Raw genomic sequence first — 26,777 nt, 5'->3', positions numbered from 1 at the left:
ATAATCTTTTCTATTTAAGTTTCTATTCCCTCAGATTCTTCTTAAATTATTTAAACAAAGGGTGCATTTCACCAATACATCTCCTTCATTTGTATTTTGTGAATTTAGAACTTGATGATTTCAACAATGCTGAGCAGCAATGTACTTTTGTGTTGTCTATACTGTTAGCTGCCTGCCCTAATCCATCCAACAAGAACCTTCTCACTTGCTGGCAGAGCCTTGGATCGGTTTGCCTGCTCACTCTCTACAGTCACAGGTTCAGGGAACGGGCCCTGCCCCGTTTCAAGGGTGAATCATGATTAATCTGGGATTCTCCTTGATGATAATTACTTTAGAGGTGGACATGTAATACAACCCTGGACAACAGAATTTGACAGAAAAATCTGTCCAGGGGCTTCTGGTAAAATCTTTATCTTTAGCAAAAACAAAAAAAAAACAAAAACAAAAAAAACACCTTCATAGGAAGCAACACCTTCTTTGCTAGATATCGGTATATTTGTATGTGATACCTGGAACCATTGCAGCCATTTTGCAACCATGAGCCAACATGCTAAGGATGGCAGGACAAAAATACCTGGAAAATCTCAGGCCCTGGGTGGTATCACTAAGTTACTGAATTAATCAATCCTGTAACTGCTTTACCTCTACATTTCTTGTGATGTGTTAAAGTGAAATCATATTCTAAAGCCAAATTTAGTTACAGTTTCTGATACCTGGCGGCCCAAACCTTCTTGATAGACTACGAAAAAGGGTAAATACCAAAACATGCTAGTCTGTTTAAAAGCAAAGTTAAAGCAATTATTTTCAGACACATATGAAAATATTCAAGCAATAATATCTATATACATAAGCAGTTATAATTTTAGTAATAGTTATAAATTAATTTGGCCTATGTAGTAAAGCTTATAGTAAACCTAAAAGGTTACCTAGAACATATATGGCCGAAGTTATGTTCAAACGTAATAAAAATGTATTTTATTGAAAATACTATATACTATAGACCTTTTATATAGTAGGAGAAAACAGCCCCATAATTATGATGGATTAAAAAGGCTTAATCTTACATTGATTTTTTACTTATAAATCTTTGTATTTTAAACTAAGGAACAAGTACTTGGGCAAATACTTTTGTATAGATATCAGCTGATGAAGGAGGATGGCTTATAACACTAAAAACAATTAATCTTTAAAATAAAGTTTCCAGGTTGTTAGGAACATCAACCTATATCTCCCATTCGTTTCATTCACATTTATTATTTCATTCACATTTTAGTTGATCATTAGTCTTGGTCTTCTGAATCACTATTGTGTTTATTTGTCTCTAATGTACATGAAGCTTTAATTTCTTTTACTCCTAGATCAAAGACAATTCAGCAAAAACAAATTATGCACTATTCCAAGCTGTACCATCTCCAGTATAAACAAGTTTGGCTCTTTTGTCTACTATTAATGAAATCTGAACAAAATGACTTCAACTTAACCATCATGTTGAGGAATCCACATATTTGAACACAGAATTTATAAGATCTTGAAGAATAACAGACCTTGAACATCTTCCAATTCCAAATTCCAAGATTTAAATGGATGACTATTCTATTCCCTGGCTTTTCAGGAATACCATACAATCTCTGATTTGCCTAAAAGTCCCATTAAGAATATCAGGAAATTCTGATTCTTGTGAGACCAAACACTTGGAGAAAATAAAATCAAAACAGATATAGGAGCAAAAATAGGAACCATTTTATCATTAGGATTATAACATGTTTCAGATCTAAAGAAAAAGAAACTGGCTTCAGAGACTGTATTCTATGACTTTGAAATGTGGTTCAAGGAGAGAATGAGAGGAAACAAAGGAAAAGACACACACACACATTTAGAAGGACTTTTTACTTCAAATCATACTATCACTTTTGTTAAAGGTTTTTGTGATTTTTAAAAAATTATAAAATTAACACACAAAAATAAAATTAACAGGTTGCATTGTTAGCTAAAAAACAGTCTAATCGTGGTAAATAATGGTTCTTAAATCAAAATATATAGCGGATACAGGTAGCAGAAAGTTTATGAAGCACTAGTGTGAATGTGCCCAACTGGCAATTTACCAACTACCAAATTAAGGCCCCTTGACACAGCAGCGAAGTTTGATGAAGGTATTACATAACAAACAAAAAGAGAAAGCATGATTCTATCTGGTCTATTTGCAGGTGACTTCCAAAAGTCAATGATGTGAGATCCTGCTGTGCTGCACTGGGAACTATGTCTAGTCACTTATGAGGGAGCATTATAATGTGAGAAAATAGAATGTGTACATGTATGTGTAACTGGGTCACCATGCTATACAGTAGAAAAAAAAATTATATTGGGGAAATAACTATTAAAAAAAAAAAGGTCAATGATGCTTAACATGGCACAAAAGACCAGATATTCTGAAAAAGGCATCAGAAACTGAGCTAATTAACATTTTAAATCACAACTGAAGGGATAACCAATGTCACTATACACTAAACGCTGATGATCATCTACATACAGGCATAATAAGCTGCTAGGAATTCTTGTAAGTAAATATAAATTTTAGGACTTAAATTTTCAGAAGACTTTTTGTTATTATTATTTTAAAAAATATATTCACAATCTAAATACACACATACACTCATAGAGAAATGTCTGAAAGAATATATGGCAAGCTATTAATATTATTTATCTCTGGATAAGAGGATTTTAGGTTTTTTTTCCCATTTTTGCTTTTATCTTCCAATTTTCCTACAATTTACATGGATGATTTAAAAAGCTTTACAAGTCATATGATCAGAACATCTTTCAATGATACAGAAAATATTAGTAATTAAAATAATACTTTATAGGGATCAATAATTGAAATTATGGTTAAAATCTTAAAGTGATGTGACAAATAGATGCAGTATTAATTGAGTATGAATTTTGCTTAATAATTTGAGTCATCTCTCATTGTTTTCTAAATAAAAATTTAAAAATCTTTAGCAGATAACCCAAAAGATGGGTTTTTCAATCTTGGTGATCCTTTTTTGTGCAGGACCATCCTGTACATAGCAGGATGTTTAGTGGCATTTCAGGCTTCACCCACTAGATGTTAGCAGCACCTCCCCCTGATTTGTGACAAGCAAAAATGTCCCAGACCTTGCCAAATGTCTCATGAAAGGCACGATCACTCCTGGCTGAGAACCACGGCCCTAAAGTAACACCAGACAAGTCAGACTTTAAGCAATTGATTTTGCCCTAGATAATCTGCATTGATTGGCCTATTGCTCAGGATGGCTGTCAGTCATGGGAAGTAAATGAAGCTTGGTTACTGCTTGTCCAAGCATACGATGCATAACCTTTAGATCATAATAATTACCTGAAAGATGTTTCCCTGGAAATGAAATGGCTGTCTTTTCATCTTTCCAATTTGAACTCAGCATGGAAAAATAAGAAATAATATATGTTTACCACTAAATATAAACACCAAATCAGTTGGGGAAGAACAACAACAAAAAAGGCCTTCTTTAAATGTGAAAGGCCCCAGTTTACACGTCTCTTCTTTGAAGCCTTCCTTAAATCAGAAAGAACAAATGCCTCTCTCCTCTGTGGTCACAAGCCCTTTGTCTATACGTATCATATTTTATTGTTAGTGTTTGTTCCTTAGACTGCCTTTCCCACTGCAATGTGAACTCTGGACAGCCAACATTTTGATTATCTTTGGTCATATTGACTGTTATATTAATTCACTGAGTCATGGAGATATATATATATATATATATTCTTGGTGATAAGCACTGGGCTTGAGCTATGGTAGGCTAATTATAGTGCTGGTCACTGAGGATATGGAGAGGTGAATATATTACAGGATAAAAGGTTCTAGGATGCTAGAATGGTATTCTTGGCTAAAGTTGGAGCAGTAGGGAAGGCTTCTAAGATCAAGTGACTTGAAGAAGTAGGCAAAGCAACTGGAGAGGAAGTGGGGGAGGACAGGAGGAGGGAGAACACATTTCTGGGAAAAGGAACTCCTTGGACAGGGTTCCAGGTAGAGTCCTGCCTTATACAGGAGATGCTTCTTTTCTGATAAACAAACAAAGATGAAGCAGAATGAAGAAAAACAGTAACCTGATAGGGCGGTACCAGTAGCATTAGCCTCTGGGATCTTCCCGCTCAGGTTTTAACAGGCAGACTTCGATAACAATCAGTAGCTTTGGCCAATCCCAGAGCCACCGGAAAAGGTCATACCTTCCCCTTTTTTTTATAACTTTCCTACTTCCTGGTGTTTGGACATGATTCAATAATAATTTATTTATGGGAAACACTTCCTTGAAAAATTCTACTGAGGTGTTACTGCTAGATCTAAAGATATTGCATTTTGTTTCCTGGCTCTAGTTATTACTAGACTTTAGTAAGAAAAGTAGGCATTGAACTTATTTTGTTAATATTTTCAGTGTTAGCTATTACATTGTCTTAGATTTCCGAAGGGCAATATCCAGCTAGCCATAAGTAATTCTGACAACTTTTCAAAATATTTTTAGAAACATTTATGATATCTTAAAATTTTATATTAATCTAAAATGTGTACACATTTAAAAACCATTTATATTAGCATTTTTAACATGCTGGGAAATGTGGGGTTTTTTTAAACCATGTATGCCATTATTACATATTCTTTTAGTTCCTTATGATGTAGTATTTAGCTTTTTTATACAGGAAGTAATCATATCAGAAAAATAGGACATCTACTTCTGGCCCAAAGCAAACAGGCAAACAGAATACAGTGGTTGATAGGTGACATTGTTTTCTAAAGAAGAATTCAATGATGTCTGTATAATTGAGTAAAGACTTTTCTGGCACAGCTGGGGAATGAGGTATTCTGGTCAAATATTCTGCTTAAGAGAGTTATCATATATTTTACATGGATTGCCGGTTTTCAAAGAGTTGCAATAGCAGAAAATAAACCTAAACCATGTAGCCAGGGTGGTCCCAGCTGAGTTCAAAGGGGATTATCGGGGTGTGTGTGATTAAATAGAGGGAGTTGGTGGGCCCTTAGGACTCTACTTGCAGAAAAAGTTTTATGCTGGTACTTTATCCCTGGCTTCTAGGAAAAGGAAGATACCTGCCTAGGTGCCTGAACAAAAGGGAGAATGGACCGCAGTGGAGGGGTGTATGGTCATAGGATCCCCTTTCAGTCTCTAGGACTTGAAGAAAAAATTTGTTTAAGCTTCCAAGGAGAAAGGGATCAAAAGAGAGAAAGAAACTGTTTTTAAGAAGGGAATCATGGCTAACTCTGCACTGAGCATAACCCCACACTACAGTACCACAAGGATTGGTGGAAAAATTGGAGCAGCATGAGGAGACTGCAACCTAGGCTGGATGAGGGCCTTATCACTGAGGGCAGTACAATCAACTTTGCCAACAAAAGGCATTCAGCAGAGGGGAGCAGGAGCTGCAAAAGGACAAGAATGGCAGGACGTTGTTTTGTGCAATGCTATATTGTCATCACCATAGAATAGTAGGTACTCAAATATTTGTGGGCAAATATCAAATGCTGACTATAGATGACATGGTTTTGAGCCCACATGAGATGACTCCCCGTATACTTGTGGGAGTGGAGAATTTGCAGAGAGCTTGAGTCCTGGCAGTGGGGGTAAAGAAGAGATGATTTGGGATATTTGGATTATTGTTGCTAGGGCAAACCTAATCTTAATTCAGAGGTGACAAGACAGCTTACAAATGAAACTATTTCATTCACGAGACACATCAGGGCATTTCCTGTTTCCCAAGGGCATTTTCATAATATTAATTACCATTTTATTGGTAAAACAAAGATGCATCAACTTATGAGGCATCTAACAGAGATTTTGGATGATGGAATTCCAGATAATAGAGTTTATATTACTGATTAAGATGTTTCTTTGTTAAAGAATATATTTGGTTTCTTACATAAGTCCAACATTTCTACAATATTGCACTAAAGTTTCTTTTAAATGTCAAGTGCTTTGTGAATTGAAGGCTTAAAAATATGTCAAAATAACTTAGTCTTCTTAGATCAGGAATTAAATACACAATCTTTTTATGCAAAAATTCATCCTCATTTCTTTAAAGGTAAATTGCCTTTAATGAATGAATAAAGTGTTCTCTACATTATCAATTTAGACTTTTGAGTCTAACCAAACGCAGATGCTCACCTTGGTTTCCAATTATAGTTCAGATTGAGGCCTTGTAAAGAGGAAGGAAGATGGCTTGAGGAAAATAAGAGCGTCTCAAAATTAAGAATCTCCATAAGCCAAAATGGCTACAAGGAGCTCTCAAATAAGGTTAGATTTTTAAAAGAACAACTACTTAAGAGAGAAGGAAGAACATCCCTGAGAATTAAGAGTGACCTCTGTTGTTATAACTCCAGATGCCATAATAGCTATGGGAGAAATTAACACAGGATGACAATCACACATTTGCCTCTGAGCCTTCAATTAATTTCAATCCTGTGGCCCACAGTTTCTCTCTGTTCTAAGAGGCTCAGGTTGTCTTAGGCACTTCCTGTTATTTTGTTCTGCTGCTTCCACTGTCCACACTTGACTTTTTCTAATGTGGTAGGAGAGTTCAGGTTAAGTGATTATGGCTCATTCAGCCAACTTCAAGATGGTCTGTGCCTGAAGTAATCTTAGTTCTTTAGATTTTGTAAACCATGTTAATTTTTGACAATTTAGATTTTCTCCTGAGGACACAAGTCATTAAAGAATATAAAGTCTGGAAAGTAATGTTATTTTATTTGAGTTCTACTCTGACTATAATGTGGTGAATAGATTCGAAGTTAGAAATGGAAAGAGAGGAGTTCCTGTGGTGGCTCGGTGGTAAGGAATCTGACTAGTATCCATGAGGACGCAGGTTCGATCCTTGGCCTCGCTCAGTGGATTAAGGATCCGGCATTGCCGTGAGCTGTAGTGTAGGTTGCAGATATGGCTTGGATCTAGCATTCCTGCAGCTCTGGTGTAGGCTGGTGGCTACAGCTCTGATGTGGCCTGGGAACCTCCATATGCCTTGGATATGGCCCTAAAAAGACAAAAAAAAAAAAAAAAAAAAAAAGGAAAGAGAAGTGTGTACAGACATCAGTTAGGACATCACTGTAATAGTCCCGTTGAGAGACAGTGGATGCCCAGAACTAAAATAGCATTAGTGGGCTTTGAGAGAAATGGGTGGATTCCAAAGATATTTAGGAAGCAGAAGCAACAAGACTGAACAGTGGCATTCAATTCCATGATTTGTAGACAACACTTTGCCTCCTAACACTTAGCCATTTTAATGTTCCTCTAAAAGCTATTGAAAAACTGGGAGATCCCATTGTGGTTCAGCGAGTTAAGAACCCAACATAGTGTCTGTGAGGATGCAGGTTCAATCCCTGGCCTCGCTAAATGGGTTAAGGATTCAGCGTTGCTGCAAGCTGCGGTGTGTAGGTTGCAGATGCGGCTCAGATCCAGATCCAGCATTGCTGTGGCTGTGGTGTAGGCCTGCAGCTGCAGTTCCATATAGACCCGTAGCCTGGGAATTTCCATATGCCACAGGTGTGGCTGTAAAAAGAAAAAAAAAAAAGTTGTTGAAAAACTGTTGAGTCCTAATTTTAAAAAAAGTTGAAATTTATTTATCAAATGTATAGTAACAAATACTTATTTTGTTGAGTGGAAATCTGCTAGTATGATTAAGAGTAATGGTAATTATCCTACAAAGCCTCGTTCCTCATATTTCTAGTATATGAGATCTAAAATGAGGACACTCACACAACAAATATTTATTGAGTGCCTGGGTAACAGATTGTTCTTTAAAAAACAAAACAAAACCAAAACACACAGAAGCAGCAGGAAACTGACAGATTTAAAAGAGAAAAGAAATATTTTCTATAATTTATTTGGAGCTATGAAAGTTATTGAAGTATAATACTTGCCTCAAACACTTTCCCAATAGCTGAAATTAATTTTTACGCCTAAGCAAGATACTGCATGGTGGTGAAAGCTATAAGGTCCACTGATTTTGAATATTCTATTCAAAATATGTTGAAAGGAAAAAAGACTGTGCAGTCCACTATCCGAACTATAGAATGACTGAAGTATAAAGAAGAATAAGCAAGAGATATTTTGCTATCACATAAATATGGGATTTCATTTTCTTCCACAAAATACTCAATTTAAATTTGGGGATTATTAATTATTCTTGCCTATATCATAAGCGGTTTTTAAAACTCATTTGCTCTTAGAGACGCTAACTAGAGGGTCTTAATTCTGAAGTTAGAAATGTTTCCAATTACATATATCTTCATGCCAATATATAGGACATTCAACTGAACATCTTTAATATCCCTATTAGTCGAGTGATATATAACATGAAGGATATGAATAATTTATTCATATCTCTTTCATAGAGATTACCCAATCTTGCTTTCATTAATTTGAATGTGATTATTTTGGAAAGGGTCTTAGTCCAAAACGTCAACCTTTTTGGTTTATTTCCATTTGCTCCAGCCTCTTAGAGGCGATCTCTCTGAAGAGGGTTTTTTAGTGTATGCATTTTGTTTATGCTACACATGCCAAATAGATCTCTCAAAATGAAACTGTGAGCTCATTTGGAAGTCATTTTTGGTAGCACATGAATCAGAACCCTTATTTTCTTCTCAGCACTACTGGTATTTTATTGCTTCCATCTATAGTCCAATATGCTTTTAAGCGCCAAGAACCCCAAGGCCAAACACACAAAGCACTAAGAAAATGGGAACTTCTGGCGATTACAACTTTTGTCTCTCTTTCAGGATTTTTCCTTCCCCTGGGAGAGTAAAATCACTTTTAGCTCACTATGAAACAGGGGCATGGTGAGCACAGATGATTGACTAAAGTTGGTGATGTTGATTTAGGAGTCTTCGGCTTATAGGTCAGGTGTAAAACCCTTAAACCTGCTTATCAAAGTCAGCTTGTCAGAGGCCTTTGGATTTTTCCAGACTCTGCCCAAATGTCACTTTTTCTATGAAGGCTTCTCTGGCCAGCTCAGGCAGAATTAGGCAGCTCCTCCTTTGTATTATTAGAACACCCTGACATATTCCTATGGCAGCACTTATCAAACTATATTACATTTGTCTCTCTCCCTCCACTCTATATGGATAGAGAAACTAATCTCTTCCTTTTATTCCTGGATTGGAGCATTACCAAAATCAAGTTGGTTCTCAATAAGTAATAACTGAATGGATGGGCAGAGGATGCCTACTAATACTCTCTGTCTGCATAGCATATGTTATGAGGTGTTTTCACATCATGGTGAGGAAGAAATGGCAGAAATTACTACTCACATTTTATAAATGAGGAAACTGATGCCCAGAGAGTTTATATTACCAACTGTGAACTGAAGTTTGGCACTTGCCATCTGCCTCTACATGGATTAAATCATGAGCCATTGCAGCTGCTGACCCAGTAGAGACCAGGAGTGAGGCAATTTGTGCTTGGGGAAAACTGGAAAAGCAGGTCTTCAGATAGTTAGATATTTTTAGAAGATTTTATGAGCCCACTTCTTGCATCTCCTCATATCTGGAAAAATACTGAAACTCTTCATGGTGATATCAGCTACTTGTGACTTGTAGTAACCTTCCTGAGACCAGCAGCAAACTTTGTAAAATGTGTGCATGGCTGCACGCACCAGCTCCCCTTCACCTTTATCATTTATATCTGGATATTGCTCCTTTTCTCTTTGGGGCAGTGCTTCAGAGATATCTGAAATACTATTGCCTCCTGGCAGTAGTTAAGTGGATAAAACAAAAGCTGTCACAGTCATCAGTCAGCTTAGTCACTCCCAAAGGTGGGCTGGTAAACCCTGAGGGAACTCAGGAAAGAAACAAAGAAGACTGGCCAGAGCTAAGGTGCCTATCAAAGGAGTGATTTCAGTAAGCCCAGACCTTTACATCTTCCCATAGAAACTTGTGCTCTCTAAATCTGGTAATCTGTAAACCTTTTGTTCCTACTACATTCCCTTTGTTGCAAAAACTCTTATATCTAGCTTCCTCCTTTACTTCCTTGGAGTGGTTTCTCAGGGCTGTCTCCAAGGCTTAAGTCCTAATTTTGCCCCAAATAAAATTTAACTTTCAACTTTCAGGTTGTGCATTTTTTAAGTCGACACAATCCAAGTTCAAAACTGCTGAAAAATTGCAAATCCAGGAGTTTCCCTTGTGGTTCAGTGGTAACAAACCCGACTAGTACCCATGAGGATATGGGTTCAATCCCTGGCCTCGCTCAGTGGGTTAAGGATCTGGAGTTGTTGCAAACTGTCGTCTGGGTTGCAGTTGTGGCTTGGATCCCGTATTGCTGTGGCTGTGGTGTAGGCTAGCAGCTACAGCTCCGATTTGACTCCTAGCCTGGGAACTTCCATGTCCCAAGATGCAGCCCTAAAAAAAATAAGGTGTACACCAACTTCTCACACCATCAAGTCGATGAGGGTGTGTAAATAGAAATAGTAGTAGTATTCTGTTGGACAGATGATAATGGCTGGTCAAGACACATACTGTAAAAGCTGCTTACCTGTTTTGGGAACTCCCAAATAACTCTTACCAGGTTCTCAAGAAGTTAACTTAAATGCATACAAAACCAGACTTAAGAATGTCAATGTATTTATAAGTAGAATGATTTGTGACAAATAATTTTCCTGTACTCAAGCTACACCCATAGCGAAGCCAGCAGACAAAAACTATGTCCTATTTATGCATGCAATACAGATGATTCTCTCTGAAATTCCCACCATGACTCATAGACTCTGAAGAGGAATAAGTTCTTAGAAATCAGGAATGTAATCCCTTAATTTTACTAACGAGCTTCCTAGCTATCTAACTAGCTAGAAAAATAAAAGACTTAACTAATCACACGTGGCTTGTTAGAATCAGTTCTTCTTCTTTTTTTTTTTTTGTCTTTTCACAGCCACACTTGCAGCACATGGAAGTCCCTAGACTACAGGTTGAATTGGAACTGCAGCTAGGACCTATGGCACAGCCACACAACAAGGGTTCCAAGCCACCTTTGTGACCTATGCCACAGCTTGTGGCAATGATGGATCCTTAACCCACTGAACAAGGCTATGGATCAAACTCACAACCTCAGGGGACACCCACAACCTCAGGGGTTCTTAACAGTCAGTCACAACTGGAACTCCATAATCAGTTCTTCTTAACCATAATATTCTTAACATTTTTAAAAACAGGTTATTTTTGAAAAGTAATAGAAGTATAGTTCTCAGCAAGCCTTCTAAGCATCTGGCTAACGTGACTGAACTAAACATAGTCTTCCATACAGAAATAGTCCTTCAACAAATGCTGCAACATGAGAGAAGTAGCGTAAAGCCTACTCTATGTCTGTGTATTGGTGAGTGGGGGTACATAACATGATAGGCTGTGTTTTAGGACCTCATCCATGTTAAAACAAGGTACTTTTTAATAGATATTGACAATATTAACTATATTTATCTCTATCCACCCATAGACATGGATGCTAACCCACAGATTTGTATCAACTGAATTTCCTTGTGTCAACTGAAGTGTATTTTCTAGCAGCCATCCTTTTTCAGCATACTTTTTATTTTCTTTTTGAAAATAACCCAAGTAGTTATAGACTGGGTGTGTTCTTATGTTCATGGTGTAACTGAGCTAGGGCCCTGTGGGGCTCCTAGGCACACCTGCCTTTTTTTTTTTTTTTAATATTTTTTTTTATTTTCCCACTGTACAGCAAGGGGGTCAGGTTATCCTTACATGTATACATTACAATTACATTACACCTGCCTTTCTATGTCCACCATTTCTTGTTTTTAGGGAATAAGCTTCAGTCTCCAAGATCTTCCCTGAGTTCCAAAGTACAGTTGCTAATCAGGGAAGGGAGGGGATGCAAAGACCAGGGAGGGCCAGTCAAGAGAGAGTAGTGCAGCCTTGGGGCAGGGTCCTGGTTCCTCCTCAAGAAATATACATAACAATATCTTTGAGCCTTTCTACAGAACTAAAACTCCCAACAAATGGAAGAGCTACTTGACAAAGCATTCTTCATTCTGGGAAGAAGGACCACCAGAACGAGTCCTGGGGCCACTAACCACCAACTTTGACAGACAGTGCAAGGAAGCCTCTACACTGATCCTTATCTACGGCCCTAATTTCCATTCCCCAAACTATAAAACCACCTCCTAATCTCTCCCAAGGAGGGCACAGTCTTTAAGGCATTAGTCTGCTGTGCCCCGCTTTGCCTGGCAAAGCAATAAAGCTATTTCTATTTCCACATTTGTATTCCACCTGTGGACAGAGGCCCAGTTCTGGCAAAAATGTCATATTTACAATTTCTAAGTTTTGAAAAAATCACTTATTGCCGGTAGAATACATTTTACTACTTCTTTTTTTTTTTTTTTTTTTTGTCTCTTTTTTGGTCTTTTTTTTTAGGGCTGCACCCGCGGCATATAGAGGTTCCCAGGCTAGGGGTCTAATCGGAGCTACATCTGTAGGCCTACACCACAGCCACAGCAATGCAGGATCCCAGCCGCTTCTGTGACCAACACCACAGCTCATGGCAACGCCCAATCCTTAAACCACTGAGTGAGGCTAGGGATCAAATCCGCAACATTATGGCTCCAAGTCAGATTAGTTAACCACTGAGCCACAATAGGAACTCCCATTTTACTACTTCTTGACCAGCTAAAAAGTTATGTGTGTCTATTAAGGGGCAAAGACCAAAATAAGCTAATATTCTCAGCAAAAAACATGACAAATAATCATATTTATGAGAGTTTTGGGTTTAGCTTCTATTATCAGAGCTGGGGGATGCTCTGTTGTCATATGTACTAAATCAATAGAAGAAAGCAAAAGCTTTCTATAAGTATATTTGTATCTCATAGACTGCAAATCACACCCAAATCAAATGGTTTCATGGGGTAACACCATCAATTAAGAGAGAGAGCCTTATTTAGCAAATAATTGCTTTGGGGATAGAAACATACTTCAAACTGCAATGAATTAGTTTGCTAATTGATCTTCCTGCTGGGGATAATTGCTAGAATTCCTTCTTTAAAATATATGGACTTTTACCTGTTCAATATCAGCAACTGTGCCTATCTTTCTGTTACTATCATAATCGGAGACTGTCTCTTCTTTGCCTTCACTGGGTGCAGAAAAGTATTTCCACAGCATTCATACAACAAAGCTTTTGTTTTCCTCTAGCATCATAAGTGGCACCCTGATGGTCCATCTCCAATTAATGCTAATGCTTACCATTATCCTCAACAGTTAGTTTGAAAAAGGAGAGCCTGTATTTTGAAAGTTTAGTCATTTGAAAGAAAGAAAGGTCATTTAGATGGTCCAATTTAGAATCAGTTTCTCATTTAGACTATGAAAGAAACTTGTTCATAAATCACAGCATTTTAATGTATTGAGTAAAATATGACTTTAGATGCTAATTTTTAAGCTAGGTCAAATTATATTATTATGCTGTGTAAAATATTAGGGTCATTTGAGTATCAATTCTTTCATTTTCTATAAAATTTCAGTAAAGAAATTCCCATGTGTACTTAAAGTTGAAGATAATTCATTTAGGTCCCCATTATACATTAAGCCAACCAACAATTTTTATCCATGTATCACAGGTATAAAATATCTGTCAGTTCCTGTTAAAGGACTATAACATGAAATCAATATGGTCAACAGGTACATAAAATAAAATGCCTATAGCAGAAAGAATTTAAAAACAAAAGCAACACGCCTTAACAATGCTTTAAGATCTATTTATTACTTACCAGGAACAAAGTTCGGAAGTTGCTGAGATCACCAAAAAATTCTTCTATGCTTACTGTCTTAGCGTCAAAAATAAAGTATTCTCCAAGAGTTTCATAGAGCTTTACCATGTTGTTGTGCATGGTATACAGTTTTTCATATTGGTCTCTGGCACTTTTTGTAAAGCTGTAGCTTTCTGTTAAGGAACATGAACCACAAGTACCTCAAACATAATCATTAGATGTTAAGATTGAATTACAGCATCATTTCCATAAATATTTATGCATTAGTTTGCTAGGGTTGCAACGACAAACTACCACAGACTGGGTAATTTAACGGAAATTTATTTTCTCACAATTTTGTAGGTTAGCGACACAATATCAAGGTGTGGGCAACTTTGCTTTCTTCTGTGGCCTCTCTTCTTGACTTGCAGATGGCTGCCTTCTTGCTGTGCCTTCACATGGTGGTCCCTCTGTCTATGCTGTCTGTGTCATAATATCTTCTTCTTAAGGGGACACTAGTCATACTAGAGTAGGGCCCACCCTCAGGACATCATTTCAACTTATTTCCCTCCATAAATGTCTTATCTCCAAATACAGTTACATTTGGAAATTTTAGGGGGCTAGGGCTGCAATGAATTTGATGGGGGGTACAATTCGGCCCATAACAACTTGCTAGAGTCATTATATTGGTTAGTGAGTTTTGAAAATCTATAGATTAAGTAGAACTATTTATTTATTTCTTTTTCTTTTTTTTTTTTTTTTTTTTTTTTGCCTTTTCTAGGACCACACCCACGACATATGGAGGTTCCGAGGCTAGGGGTCTAATCTGAGCTGTAGCCACTGGCCTACACTAGTGCCGCAGCAACGCGAGATCCCAGCCGCGTCTGCCACCTACACCACAGCTCATGGCAACGCTGGATCCTTAACCCACTGAAGAAGGCCAGGGACTGAACCCGCAACCTCATGGTTCCTAGTCGGATTCGTTAACCACTGAGCCACAACGGGAACTCCTAGGCAGAACTATTTATTGTATAACCACAAAGAACATGTTTGCTAAAATATGTCTGCCAAATGAAAGCACAAAAGTATAAATACCAGAAAACTGCTTCATCTTTTTCTGACAGGGTAGGGTAGAAACAGCAACAAAAAACTGAGGGAAAAATGTATATATTCTCTTTTTTTTAGTCTACATATTCTATATAGATGGAGAGGTTACTGTGATTTCTATATATAGGTTATGTGTGCACACATATACACATATATCCCATATGAGGAGAGGAAGGAGAGAGAGAAGGAAGGAGGAGAGGAGAGGGAGAGGCATGAAGAGAAATGGAAAAGAGGGAGAGGGAAGAAGGGAGAGTAGAAAGAGGGGAGAGAGGGGCAGAGAGAGATTCTACTGCAGCGCTAGAACCTTAATCACCCAAAGGGCTTGTTAAGACCCAGAATGCTGTTTGCTGTGCCTGAGCCAAGGGGCCTGAGGATTATAATTTCTAACAAGTTCCAAGGTGATGCTGAGGCTGCCACTCCAAGTCTAACCCAGCAGGACTTTATGAGGTCTTCCCAGAAGAGATTCCTCCTCCATATACTCTGTATTAGCTCCTCTCTGAACTACCTAGATAATATTATCTGATGTACATTTCCTGAGTTGTCTTATAGATGCTAAAACTCCCACAAAAAGGAAGTTAGCTACTTGATGGCCATAAGCATATAGCCCACAGACTTACTTGCACCTAACGATTGACAGTGTTAACCCCTGTGACACTGCCCTGTTCTCTCACCATAAACCTTATCAAAGAAATATGCACCAGCTGATCACATACCCTACAATCCCCATCATTAACCTGGCCTTTAAAACTGCTTTGCTGAAACCCTTCTAGGAGATCAGGGCTTTTTAGCACAAGCCACCCATTCTCCTTGTATGGCTCCTACAATAAATACTTCACTTTCCTTCACCACAACTTTGTGTCAGTAGATTGGCTTTACTGCACATGGGTGAGTGGACCCAAGTTTAGTTCGGTAACACCAGGACTACACTTTAAGTAGCAGTAGTAGCAAAGGATTTATCCTGAAATTAGTTATATCACTGTTATAAAATTTTTATCAAAAAAGTGAAAACAATTACTATTACCAAAGCATAAAATGAACCAGATATATAAATGTGTCTGAGTAAAGGTCTCTCATAAATAAATTTATACTTAACAGAAAGAAATTATCAACTTTATTCCTGATTATAGAAAATACGGATACAGCAAATCATGTCTTTAGGTGACTGTGAAATACAAAACCATGAGTAAACTAAAATTTCCAACAACTCAGTATTGTGATCATTTTGGAACATTTCCTTCGGGTCTTTCTTCTACGGCTGATAACTTGCATGTCAATTGATAAGAATGCTTCACAGAAAGGTAAGTAGGCTTATGAAGAACACAAAGGAAACTATGTACCTTTTGAAATTAAAGTTAAATCTATTAAAACTCAATAATGATCCCAGAAGTGAAATCCCTTTAGATGCAAAGCTACTAGACTTAAGATCATAAAAGAAGAATAATAGCACAGTTTGGGGTGTGCTATTTTAAGATCTACCACAGTGTATTCATGTTTTGTGATAATATCATTTTATCAGGTACTGATTACTGTGTCTTGAAATGCTGGATTTTATAAAATTTTCTGAATTCTTCAGTGTGTTTTATCATAACCTAGGGCCGAATTTATTTTCCATGGGAATATAGCTCTAGTTTCACAATGGAAGTCAGTGGGGAAATCAGACCTTTTCTGGAAAATTGCTTTGCAGCTGACACTTATGGGATACGGCAGGATTTTAAAAGTGAGAGGCCCCCTTTCTAGCTTCTTTTTTATGCTACTTAAGTATGAGCTTTCACATTAGCAATACAACAACCTCTTTCCTGCTAAGGAGTGACATTAAATCTTTCAGGCCTCAAGTCCATTTTGATGTCAATAGACTGGAAAGAATTAATGCATTTCTGACTTACTCTACTTTGTTTTTACCAACAAAAGTGTTGTGTGTCATGCTACTTATTTATTCTGATTTTACCTCTGAGATCATATATTTTTTGATTTTTAAGGAAGTGTTAAAACAGCCTGTTTGAAAGTTGCAGATATATGACAATTCTTTTTATTTCACAGCACAGAATGCAAGTGAGATTTTTGTTTTCTATTCTCTCTTCCCTAAATAAAACAGACTCATGCCAGAAACTTGCTAAGTCCAGACACTTTGCAAAGGTCACTTACCTTATTTGCAGCAAGGTACTAAACTGTTTATATGTTTCATAAGGCTCAACATGTGTACAACACAGAGAAAAAGTCAAAGATTAAAAAAAAAAAAGAAAAAATCCCTGTATGTTTCGCATTTACCATAACACATTTTTTCACCAGCTAAAATACGCCCATATGGTGATATAAAATTTCACAAATTCGTTCTCCTACAAGACAAACTGATTTCAGAAATTCTGTCTGTGTGCCAAAGTGAGAAAACTTGAAAAATTCTGGGAATGGTTTAGCTTAGAAATCTCAGATGGAAAGCACCCCGATCCCCAGGTCCTTTTGCTTATGTTCACAGTGATGACTCTGTAAAAGGGATGGAGGGCACTAATTGGCAATGAAATTGAAACCAAGCAGGCCCCTGTGGGGCTCCTGGGCACAAGAGCTTTTCTGTGTCCCTCATTCCTTGTTCTTAGGAAATGGGCCTCATTCAACCTCCATGACCTTCCCTGAGTTCCAAGAGACAGGTTCAGACAGCTGCTGATCAGGGAAGGGAGGAACAGTTAAGCAACAATAATAGTACAGCGTTATGGCAGGGTCCTGGTTCCCTCTCAAAGGATACACATAATAATATAGGCATCTTTTACACCTAAGAGAAAAATTATATTCCTATGCTTGTTTTAGAAATGCATACTTTAAAACTGAACAGCTTAGAGTTCTTCCTTGTCCTTCTCCCTGGTTTAATTACACACTAAACACAATCACCTCTAAGCTAAAGATTAGGCACCCTAAGCATAATTGCCTATGGGTTAAAGGTTATTAGCACATGTTGTTTTTCAGGAACTTTCCTACTTTGTTCTAATCTCTGATCAATATGCCCTTTTTGCAAGTACTGTTATCTAGGCAATAATCCAGAAGACCACCGCCAGGATCATGCAGAGATCTCCTGACTCCAGCTTTGATGACCAAGATTCCCTTCAGAAAAGAAGAATGCATGTTTGTCCCAAGCCTGATTCCTATCTGAAAACCTGTTTTTCTCCTTTTTACTCTACAACTCCTTGCAATTCTTTCCAAGGGGGGCAGTCTTTAGGGCACTAGCCTGCTATGAACCTCCTTTGCCTGGCAAAGCAATAAAGCTATTTTTTTTTCTCCTTTATCCAAAACTCTTGTCTCCGTGTTTCAATTCAGCACTGGCAGACAGAGGACAAATTTAAGCAACAAAATCTTTCACAATTGCAACACTGTAACCAAATCCTACTTGGGACTACAGTTGAAAAAGAATTATAGGCCATCACTCTTTTCCACCTCTTTAAGATGATTTTATTTTTAATTATTTATTTATTTTTAGGCTGTGCCTACAGCATGCAGAAGTTCCCAGGCCAGAGATAGAATCCATGCCACGGCAGCAACCAGAGCCATGGTAGTGACACCACCAGATCCTTAACCACTAGGCCACCAGGAAACTCCTATTTTTATTTTTTTGAGGGGCCACTAAACACAAGAATACTGTTTAGTATTATGCTAAGCATCGTGCTTGATGAAATGATCACCAAAGCCTAACCCGGACCCTGGGGCAGTTTATCAGCTAACATAACAAAATGATTCTATTATTAGCCATTTGCATTTGTTCAGGACTTTATAATTTTCGATATACTTTGACTTCCACTATGTCCTACAATCTTCACAACAACCTTAAAAAGGCAGAGAAATAACACTATTCCAATTTTTAGAGTTGTGGGAACTAGATAAAAGGCACTCATTTTACGAACAAAATCGCAAACATAATACATTACATTTTCCACACACACAAAAAAAACATAATACATTACATTTTCCACGCACTCATCTATCTCAGGTTAGAAGGTAGTGAAGGGGAGCAGATGCACCACCCCAAATATGTCTCTTTGGAACAGATTACTTTGAGCTATTTGAGGAACAGCAGGGCAGGAAAAGCTCTGCAAAAGAGTAATAAGTTACCCTTCTCGAAGGGAAATTTCCATTGATAAAGGAAATCTCCATTTGCACAGGTGTCTTCCTGTGTGTACCAGGAAGAGAAGAGTAAATCTATCACAAGACAATCAAGGGTATCAAGAGTATCACAGGTGAAGTTGCAAATTTAAATCTGCCTAACAAACCTTATCCTGGTTTCTGGTGCTCCCCTGCCCTATAACCCCCTCTCACCCATCATGGGCATCCTCACACCTTTCTTTTGTCTTTAGCTGAAGACAGTATAAAAGCTGGTGGCTTTGGCTACTTTGGAGAGCTCCTCATTTCTCTCTGTGTATCTTCCATATACACAGGAGGTATACATGTTAATTAACATCTGACTGGTTTTCTCTTATTGTTCTCTTTTCTTTTTTTCTTTGTTGGCCACACCTGCGGCACATGGAAATTCCTGGGCCACAGACTGAATAGCAGTGACCTGAGCTGCTGCAGTGACAATGCTGGATCCTTAACCCATTGTGCCACAAGAGAACTCCTCATGATTCTGTTTTTTATTATGGGGTTGGGAGGCGGTCTCAGCCAATAACTCAGAAGGGTAGAGAAAAAAATATTTTTCCTCCCCTACAGTAGGCATCATGATAGTCCCTTGCATGATACTAGTCTAATGCTCTCTCTCTCTTTTTTGTCTTTCTAGGGCTGCACCTGTGGAATATGGAAGTTCCTAGGCTAGGGGTCGAAATGGAGCTGCAGCTGCTGGCCTATACCACAGCCTCCGCAACTCCGGATCCTTAACCCACTGAATAAGGCCAGGGATTGAACTCATGTCCTCATGGATGCTGGTAGCATTCATTACCACTGAGCCTCTAATGTTCTTTTCATATGGTAGAAGTAAATTATTTATAATGACAATGACATTCATGCTGCCAAATCCAATATATATCCCTCTGCCCTCCTTTTGATGTCTCCTCCACATCTGTCACATTTAGCCACTTCTCTTAGTTTCTATTAAACACACCCTCATGCTTAAAATGCTTTTTTTCCTCCTACCTCCTCTCCTTCTCTGGTGACTTCTATAAAATGTACCCTGAGGGCTTGGTCCTGAGTCCTGGATCTATAGTCTATCTAACTGACCTCATCAATTCACATGAGATTAGTATCATCCACATTGATGACTCCCAAATTATATATGTACCTTGAATCTATCCAAAGATACCTTTTTTTTTTTTTTTTTGGCCACAAGCATGGGATGCAGAAGTTCTCTGGCCAGGGAATGAACCTATGCCACAGTAGGGACCTGAGCCACAGTAGTGACAACGCTGGATCCTTAACCTGCTGAGTCAGAAGGGAACTCCTCCCTTAAGATATTTTCATAGTCAACTGCCTGCTTGTCCTCTCTACTTAAATGGTTTTTTGGTTTTGGTGTGTTTTGTTTTGTTGGCATGTATTGGTATTGCAAATGTAAATACTCTGCTGAAAATCCTATAATAATATATCATAACACTTGGAGTAAAATTCAATTCATTTCCTAGGGTTTATGAGGCTTTACATGATGTGGCTTCCACCCACCTCTGCACCCTAACCTCACACCATTCTTGATATTAAGCACTATGCCTAGCCTCATTAACCTTCAAATTAGGGCCTTTACACTAGTTTTTCTTTCTGTCCAGAAGGTTTCCTTCCTACCAGGTTGAGCTTTCAATCTTAGCTCAACTGTCACCTCCTCAGAGAGGCTTTCCCCAACCATCCAATCTAAAATATCTACTCGCATCACTATTACTCTGGCCTATTTTATTTCATTCTAAGAAATTATCACTATCTGACACAATCTCTCATTTAATTGCCTGTTCACTGCCTGTCTTTCTCCACTTAAAAACATAGCCCAAGAGAGTAGACCTTGACTGTCTTGTTGACCAACTGGCTCACTGAAAACAGCTCTTTTGTTCCTTTCCTGTTTGCCCATTTCTGTTCCCCTTTAACCTTAAAAGAATCTATTAGGTTATTCCTCACTTCTATAGGCAAATTAACCTAACTCCCAACTTATGCTGTCCTGAACACACAGCATGCCTTGCCTAACCTGATTCTTTTCCTAGATAAAAAGAATGAAGAACTAAGCTGTTATGGAATTATTAGCTCTCTACCCCCAACAGCCCCCTTAGCACTCCTACAGGCAGATCACAAGGGCAAAATAAGATCTGAAGAGAGAGTCAGCCAGTCTTCAGTCAATGGAGAATGATGCAGAATCCAAATTCCTGCCTTGATGATTCACTGAGATTCTTCCCCCCTTTCCCCTTTAGAAACTGTCATGGAGAGCAGAGTAGGTAATACATCAGTCTCATAATAACTGCCATGGCTGAGCAGGATCTTGGGAGTTGATCTTGGGACATGAGTCCACCTTCTTCCCAGATTGCCAGCTTTTCTGATTAAAGCATCTTTCTACTGACATTTGCCTCTCATTTATTGGCTTTTGAGGGGCAAACAGCCAAACTTGAGTTCAGTGACATTAGCAGTCCCTAGGATGGCATATGACATACAGCAGAGATAGCAGCAGTGATAAAATATCTTTTTTTTTCATTTAACTTACTCTGCAGGAGGCACTGTGGAATGCTTCCTATGGATTAATTCAATAAATCCTCACAAGAGCTTTTTGAAGTAAGAATTTACCAAAGGTCACACAGCCGGTAAGTTACAATAATGGTAACAAAATGAGAATAGGTTCAGAACTCATATTCTTAACCACTATGCTGTACAGTTTCTCAAGAAATATTTGGTGAAGTAGTAATGTCTTACTTTAACACCATATTGAAATGTGAGCGATAGGATTGATTTGGATACTTGGGAAGATTAAACCCCTCTTATAAATATTAAGATAAGTTAATTTCAGAACAAACCTTATTTATAGATTATTTTTACAGTTATATTTCTGAGTATGAGAAAAATTCAATCCCCTCATATGTTTTTACCAATCTTCACATTTTACATTCATTTTTAAAAAGTAGGCTTCAGAGTTCCCACTGCGGCATAGTGGGATCGGCAGCATCTCGGGAACCCTGAGATGCAGGTTCGATCCCCAGCCTGGCAATGGTGTTGCCACAGCTGCAGCTTAGGTCACAACTACGGCTCAGATTTGATCCTTGGCCTAGGAATGCCATATGCCGCGGGTGGGTGGCTGGCCAAAAAAGAAAAAAAAAAAAGGAGGCTTCATCAATCATATTGATTTCATTTTAAAGCTATATATGCAATAGAGAATATATTTATCAGTAGAATGATGGGATGCTTAAGTAAAGTAGTTTACTTAGACCTAGATGTAGCCCTAGTGGATATTTTAGTAGATAAAATTTTAAACTGGGCATTTTATTTATCTCTCATGTTAGAGAACAGAAATCAAGAATACATTTTAGAGGAAATAAGTCTCAAAGTTATCTTCTGGGATGCTTGGTAAAGAAATAAAATATTTATAAAAGGTATTTTCATCCTAGAAACCAAATACCACTTTCTTGTCATAGAGATACAGGGCACTCTTATGTAGATTTCTGTACCATTTCTAATATAAAGTGGGTATAACTGGATTGCGCCCATGGAGAAGGGGGAGAAAATAGAGATTTGAATTGGGCTACTGCTCCTCATTTGGGATTATTTAAGATTGACTATAAAAGAGATTTTAAAAAATGTGTCGTAGACTCTTATGATGGACTTCTTTGGGCCAGGCAGCCTGCCCTTAGCTGGGTTTTGAGAATGGTGAATGAGAAGCCTGTGGTCATGTTCATAGTGTAACGGAAAAGCCCATTGTGGACACATTGCTTAACTAATGCTTGAAGCTCTTCTGATGCCTTTCCCTGAGGCACTGTTGAAGAGACTGATGAGAGCAGCAGGAAAAAGCCATTTGCTCCTGAAGGCCCAGAATTTTTGGCCTTTGGTGCCCAAGAGATGGTGATAACAGCTGTAATGGCATGAAAGAATAAGGCACTTTGGGGAAGATGATTAGACTATTCTGGGACCAAGACATAGAATGACCTCTTCTCACCTGCTTAAATAACCTTGGGAGTCCTTGTAATATTTAGAGAGAAGAACGTTGGGAAAACAATGGACTTTCCAAGATGAAGTTCAATGATAGGGGTAATTCATAGTAATTTATACCCTAAAAGAAATATAACCTTAAAGTGGTAAAGTGGGCATATCCAATATATACAAACATCAAATATAAGGGAAGAAAAGCAATTTAAAACAATTTTCCCTTTACTAGTTGACTTTTAAATTTCTTGTTCTACAAAGACAAGCATTTCTGATTTTTCAGCTCAGAAGGTATTCAAGATAACTGTGAACTAAAATTACATCATCTACTCTCTCAGAGAAGTGTTCATTGCAGGATTTATAAACTAAAATGTGGTCAGCATGTTAAAAAGCTAGGAGGTAAAAATAATACTCTCTTAAAAGTATTATGAATTTTAAACCATTTGATCTCAGTCATGAACCTGGAAACTTAATTTATTAAACACATATTTTAAGTCCCACAAAGCATTTTTATATTAACTCATTTGAAAATCTGACATAAGGAAGCCATTTTCACAATTATTTGGGTATTTACACACTATATAGATTGTCTAAAGTTTCTATCATCTATGCTTTTGTATGACTATATACAGATTTATAAACTATAGTCCTTACTAATAATACTATGGACTTAAAATTCAACCTGAAACAGCTATAATTCACCCATAGGCATGTATTCATATAGGAAATAAATTACTTTCTTTATACTTTCAGGTACATTATATATAGCTTTTAACTATTTTCAGTAGCTATAAGTACCTGCCTATAAACTGATTCAAGGTAGGTGTTCTAACCCTTGCCCTCTAACTGGTTCAATAGCCAGTGGGGTTCAGGACACATTACCTTAAAATATGGCACTGGGGCATATTGAATACTTTAAGCTGAAGGAATTTGAGAAAATGGAAGTAGGAAGGTCACTGACCTTCCCTCTGCTCTTCTCTCCTGAAACAGATCAGAAAATCCCCGCGTGAGAAGTAGCTTCCCTATACCTGGAAGAAAGGAAGAACCTTCTCTCCAAGATGATGGGACACCAAGAAGAACCTGAGTAAACTGGCCTTTTTTAGTTCCTCCCAGTTTACTATACTTCATATTCTTTGCCCTATCATATCTTTCCATGATTTTCCACTCTTTATCAAACCTAGCATAAAACCACTCAGAGTAAACCATTTCTCTGGGTCTCCATTTCCTAGTGAAAGCTTCCATGCCACATAAAACTTATAGTCAATAAATTTGTTTGCTTTTCTGCTATTAAATGTTGTCAATTTAATTTTCTGACTGAGCCAGGGACCTTATGAGGGCCTAGGAAAGCTTTTTTCTTCCCTGCATCGTATTGCTACATCAAATATTAGGCAGAGAAAACTATTTGTCATTTTACTTAATTTTGATGTAGAGAGTAATTGTTAATACAGAAAACTTTTTCCATTAGAACTGAAATAAGCATTAGCAGAGCACTGGGAATGAAGGAGTTTATGTACCTCACAGCTAATTGAGTTAAATCAGTTCTTACAATTTCTCATCTTCACAGGCAGTACATTAGTTATGATTTTAATAAAAAAACTCGAAATTTGAAATAACATTATTGCCAAATTGCTGAGAACATAGAAAAATCAACTTGAGATCCACTTAACCTTCACATAAGCTTTAGTTAGCAACATGTCCTAATTATCCATTTAAATAAAAGGAAGTAACAAATATAAAATCTATTAAAAAATATAGATATCATTCCCTCTTTCCATAGCCTGTCAGAAAAGATGACTCTAAATGCTAAAAACCAAATATTAATTTTTCCATTTAACCTGAATGCATCATTTTTAGTTAAAAATGATTGATATTTCACAGGAATTTATCTTTTAAAAATAATATTAAGGCATATTAAAGTAGCTGGAATTTACTTTGATACCACACATTATGTGATAAATATGCAATGATAAATATTTTTAAAATGTGAAACATTAATAAGAACAATATAGACTATATATGTTAATTTGCAATTGGATTCAATACCATAGTTTAAAATAGTTCAGGATTTAGATTACATAATTCTGTACAAACCAGACTACAAAATTTAGGCATAGGACATTTGATAATATAACAAAGATGGCATAGAAATGGTAAGGATTTTGAACCAAAGTTCTCAGTTTTTAACATATAGGAGGCAATTATGCTACCAGAGAAATGAACCTATTTTGTAATGAGCCCACTTTTCTACAGATGGCCTGAGTTGGCTGAGTATAAAGAAAATGCTTTTAAATCAGCTTCTAGGAGTTCCCACTGTGGCGCAGCGGAAATGAATCTGACTAGGAACCATGAGGTTGCCGGTTCAATCCCTGGCCTCCCTCAGTGGGTTAAGGATCCAGTGTTGCCATGAGTTGTGGCATAGGTCACAAATGTGGCTCAGATCCCATGTTGCTGTGACTGTGGCATAGGCCAGCAGCTACAGCTCCGATTTGACCCCTAGCTTAGGAACCTCTATATGCTGCGGGTTTGGCCCTAAAAAGCAAAAATCAGTCCTCAGTTAAAGCCACGAATGTGATGATTATTAGGTATAATCAGTTCTCCTACTTTTCCCTACCTTCTTTCATTATTCACTAATTGTGTTTCTTCTGTACATTTTTTACTCTTCCTTTAAAGATAGACTCCATCTTTGCATTCTGAGGCACCTAACAGAGTGATTTTTGATTTACTCAAACATTTATTAAGCAGCTACTGTGTGCCGGGTATCTTCCAGGTGCTAAGGATACTATATAGTAGTTAATATTGCCACAAAGTAATTGGTCACTGCTTTCCTGGAGCTTATAGTTTAGTGGGAAAGCATACATTAGACAAACAAAAAAAAATTTGCAAATTGAAAAATGTGATTGCAAAGCATAGGTTGCTAAAGAGTATATATCTGAGAGACATAACTTAGGCTTGTGAGGGTATGGATGGGCCATGAGTCTGGTAATGGCTCTTGAAGGATGAAATATTAAAATTCAGACCTGAAGGGGAAGGGCCAGGAGTAGCACTAGGGTAGGGTAAGTGAAGCTTCTGAAGAACAGTGAATATTTTAGGAGCAAAAGGAGAGCAGAAAAGGCCTGGAGTACTAAAGTCTACAGAGTAAGTGGGAGATAGCAGGGAGAGGGTTCCTGACATATGCAGGGGCCAGATTCTACAGGTCTCTTAAGCATTTTGTAATCTGTCCTGAGAAAGATCTAAGCCATTGAAGAGTTTTAAGCAGGGAACTGATAGTATGTGATTTCTGTTGCTCAAAAGCATAATAAAAATGCTAGTTAAATTAACATATACATATGCATACATACACTAACAACAATAAGGAAAAACCCTAGGACTAATGGAACACAGAATACTGTTCAAATAACAGTAAGGCTACTTGTTAGTTCTTAACTACTGATGAGAAGAGTATATATTATATAAATATCCAATTAAAGTATATTTGATAAATTATTGAAAATTTGCATAGTATCAAAGGAAATTAGAAAATAGCAAGTGCTATGCAATGTATAACTATTGAGACTGGCATATAAATAGTGGTCTTTAGAGTAACACAACTGTTATGATTATCAAATTTTGAGATTGATGTGTATATTCTGGAATGTCAGTATTATTGTTGAATATTCATAGTTGGCACACCCAACTGTTAATGAGATCAAGTACTACCTCCAGCCCTAACTCACGTTCTGCTCTCAGCATCATTTATCACGTGGCAACAATGTATAAGAAACTGGGAGATTAAGTAGAGAAAAAGAAAGCAAATAAAGTGATTAAGACGTGGCTCCTAACCCTCACTGAATTTATAAACTAGAGTTGGGAGA

At 37.5% G+C, this 26,777-nt stretch overlaps 1 protein-coding gene across 5 annotated transcripts in view; it reads right to left on the bottom strand.

The window, feature by feature from the left end:
* The window catches only part of DIAPH2 (diaphanous related formin 2), a 918,057-nt gene that overhangs the window by 221,992 nt on the left and 669,288 nt on the right, over positions 1 to 26,777 (bottom strand). For all 5 annotated transcript variants that reach the window (XR_002340795.1, XM_021080479.1, XM_021080480.1 and 2 more), the window contains one exon: positions 13,777 to 13,941. Coding sequence is in view for 4 of the 5 variants with exons in the window: in XM_021080479.1 (XP_020936138.1) it covers positions 13,777 to 13,941 (165 nt within the window). In the remaining variant the exon portion in view is untranslated. The remainder of the gene's footprint in view (positions 1 to 13,776; positions 13,942 to 26,777) is intronic.

This window comes from Sus scrofa, chromosome X (genome assembly GCF_000003025.6).
Source record: "Sus scrofa isolate TJ Tabasco breed Duroc chromosome X, Sscrofa11.1, whole genome shotgun sequence".
NCBI classification, from domain to species: Eukaryota; Metazoa; Chordata; class Mammalia; order Artiodactyla; family Suidae; genus Sus; species Sus scrofa.
This window is presented reverse-complemented; position numbering and strand designations above follow the sequence as displayed.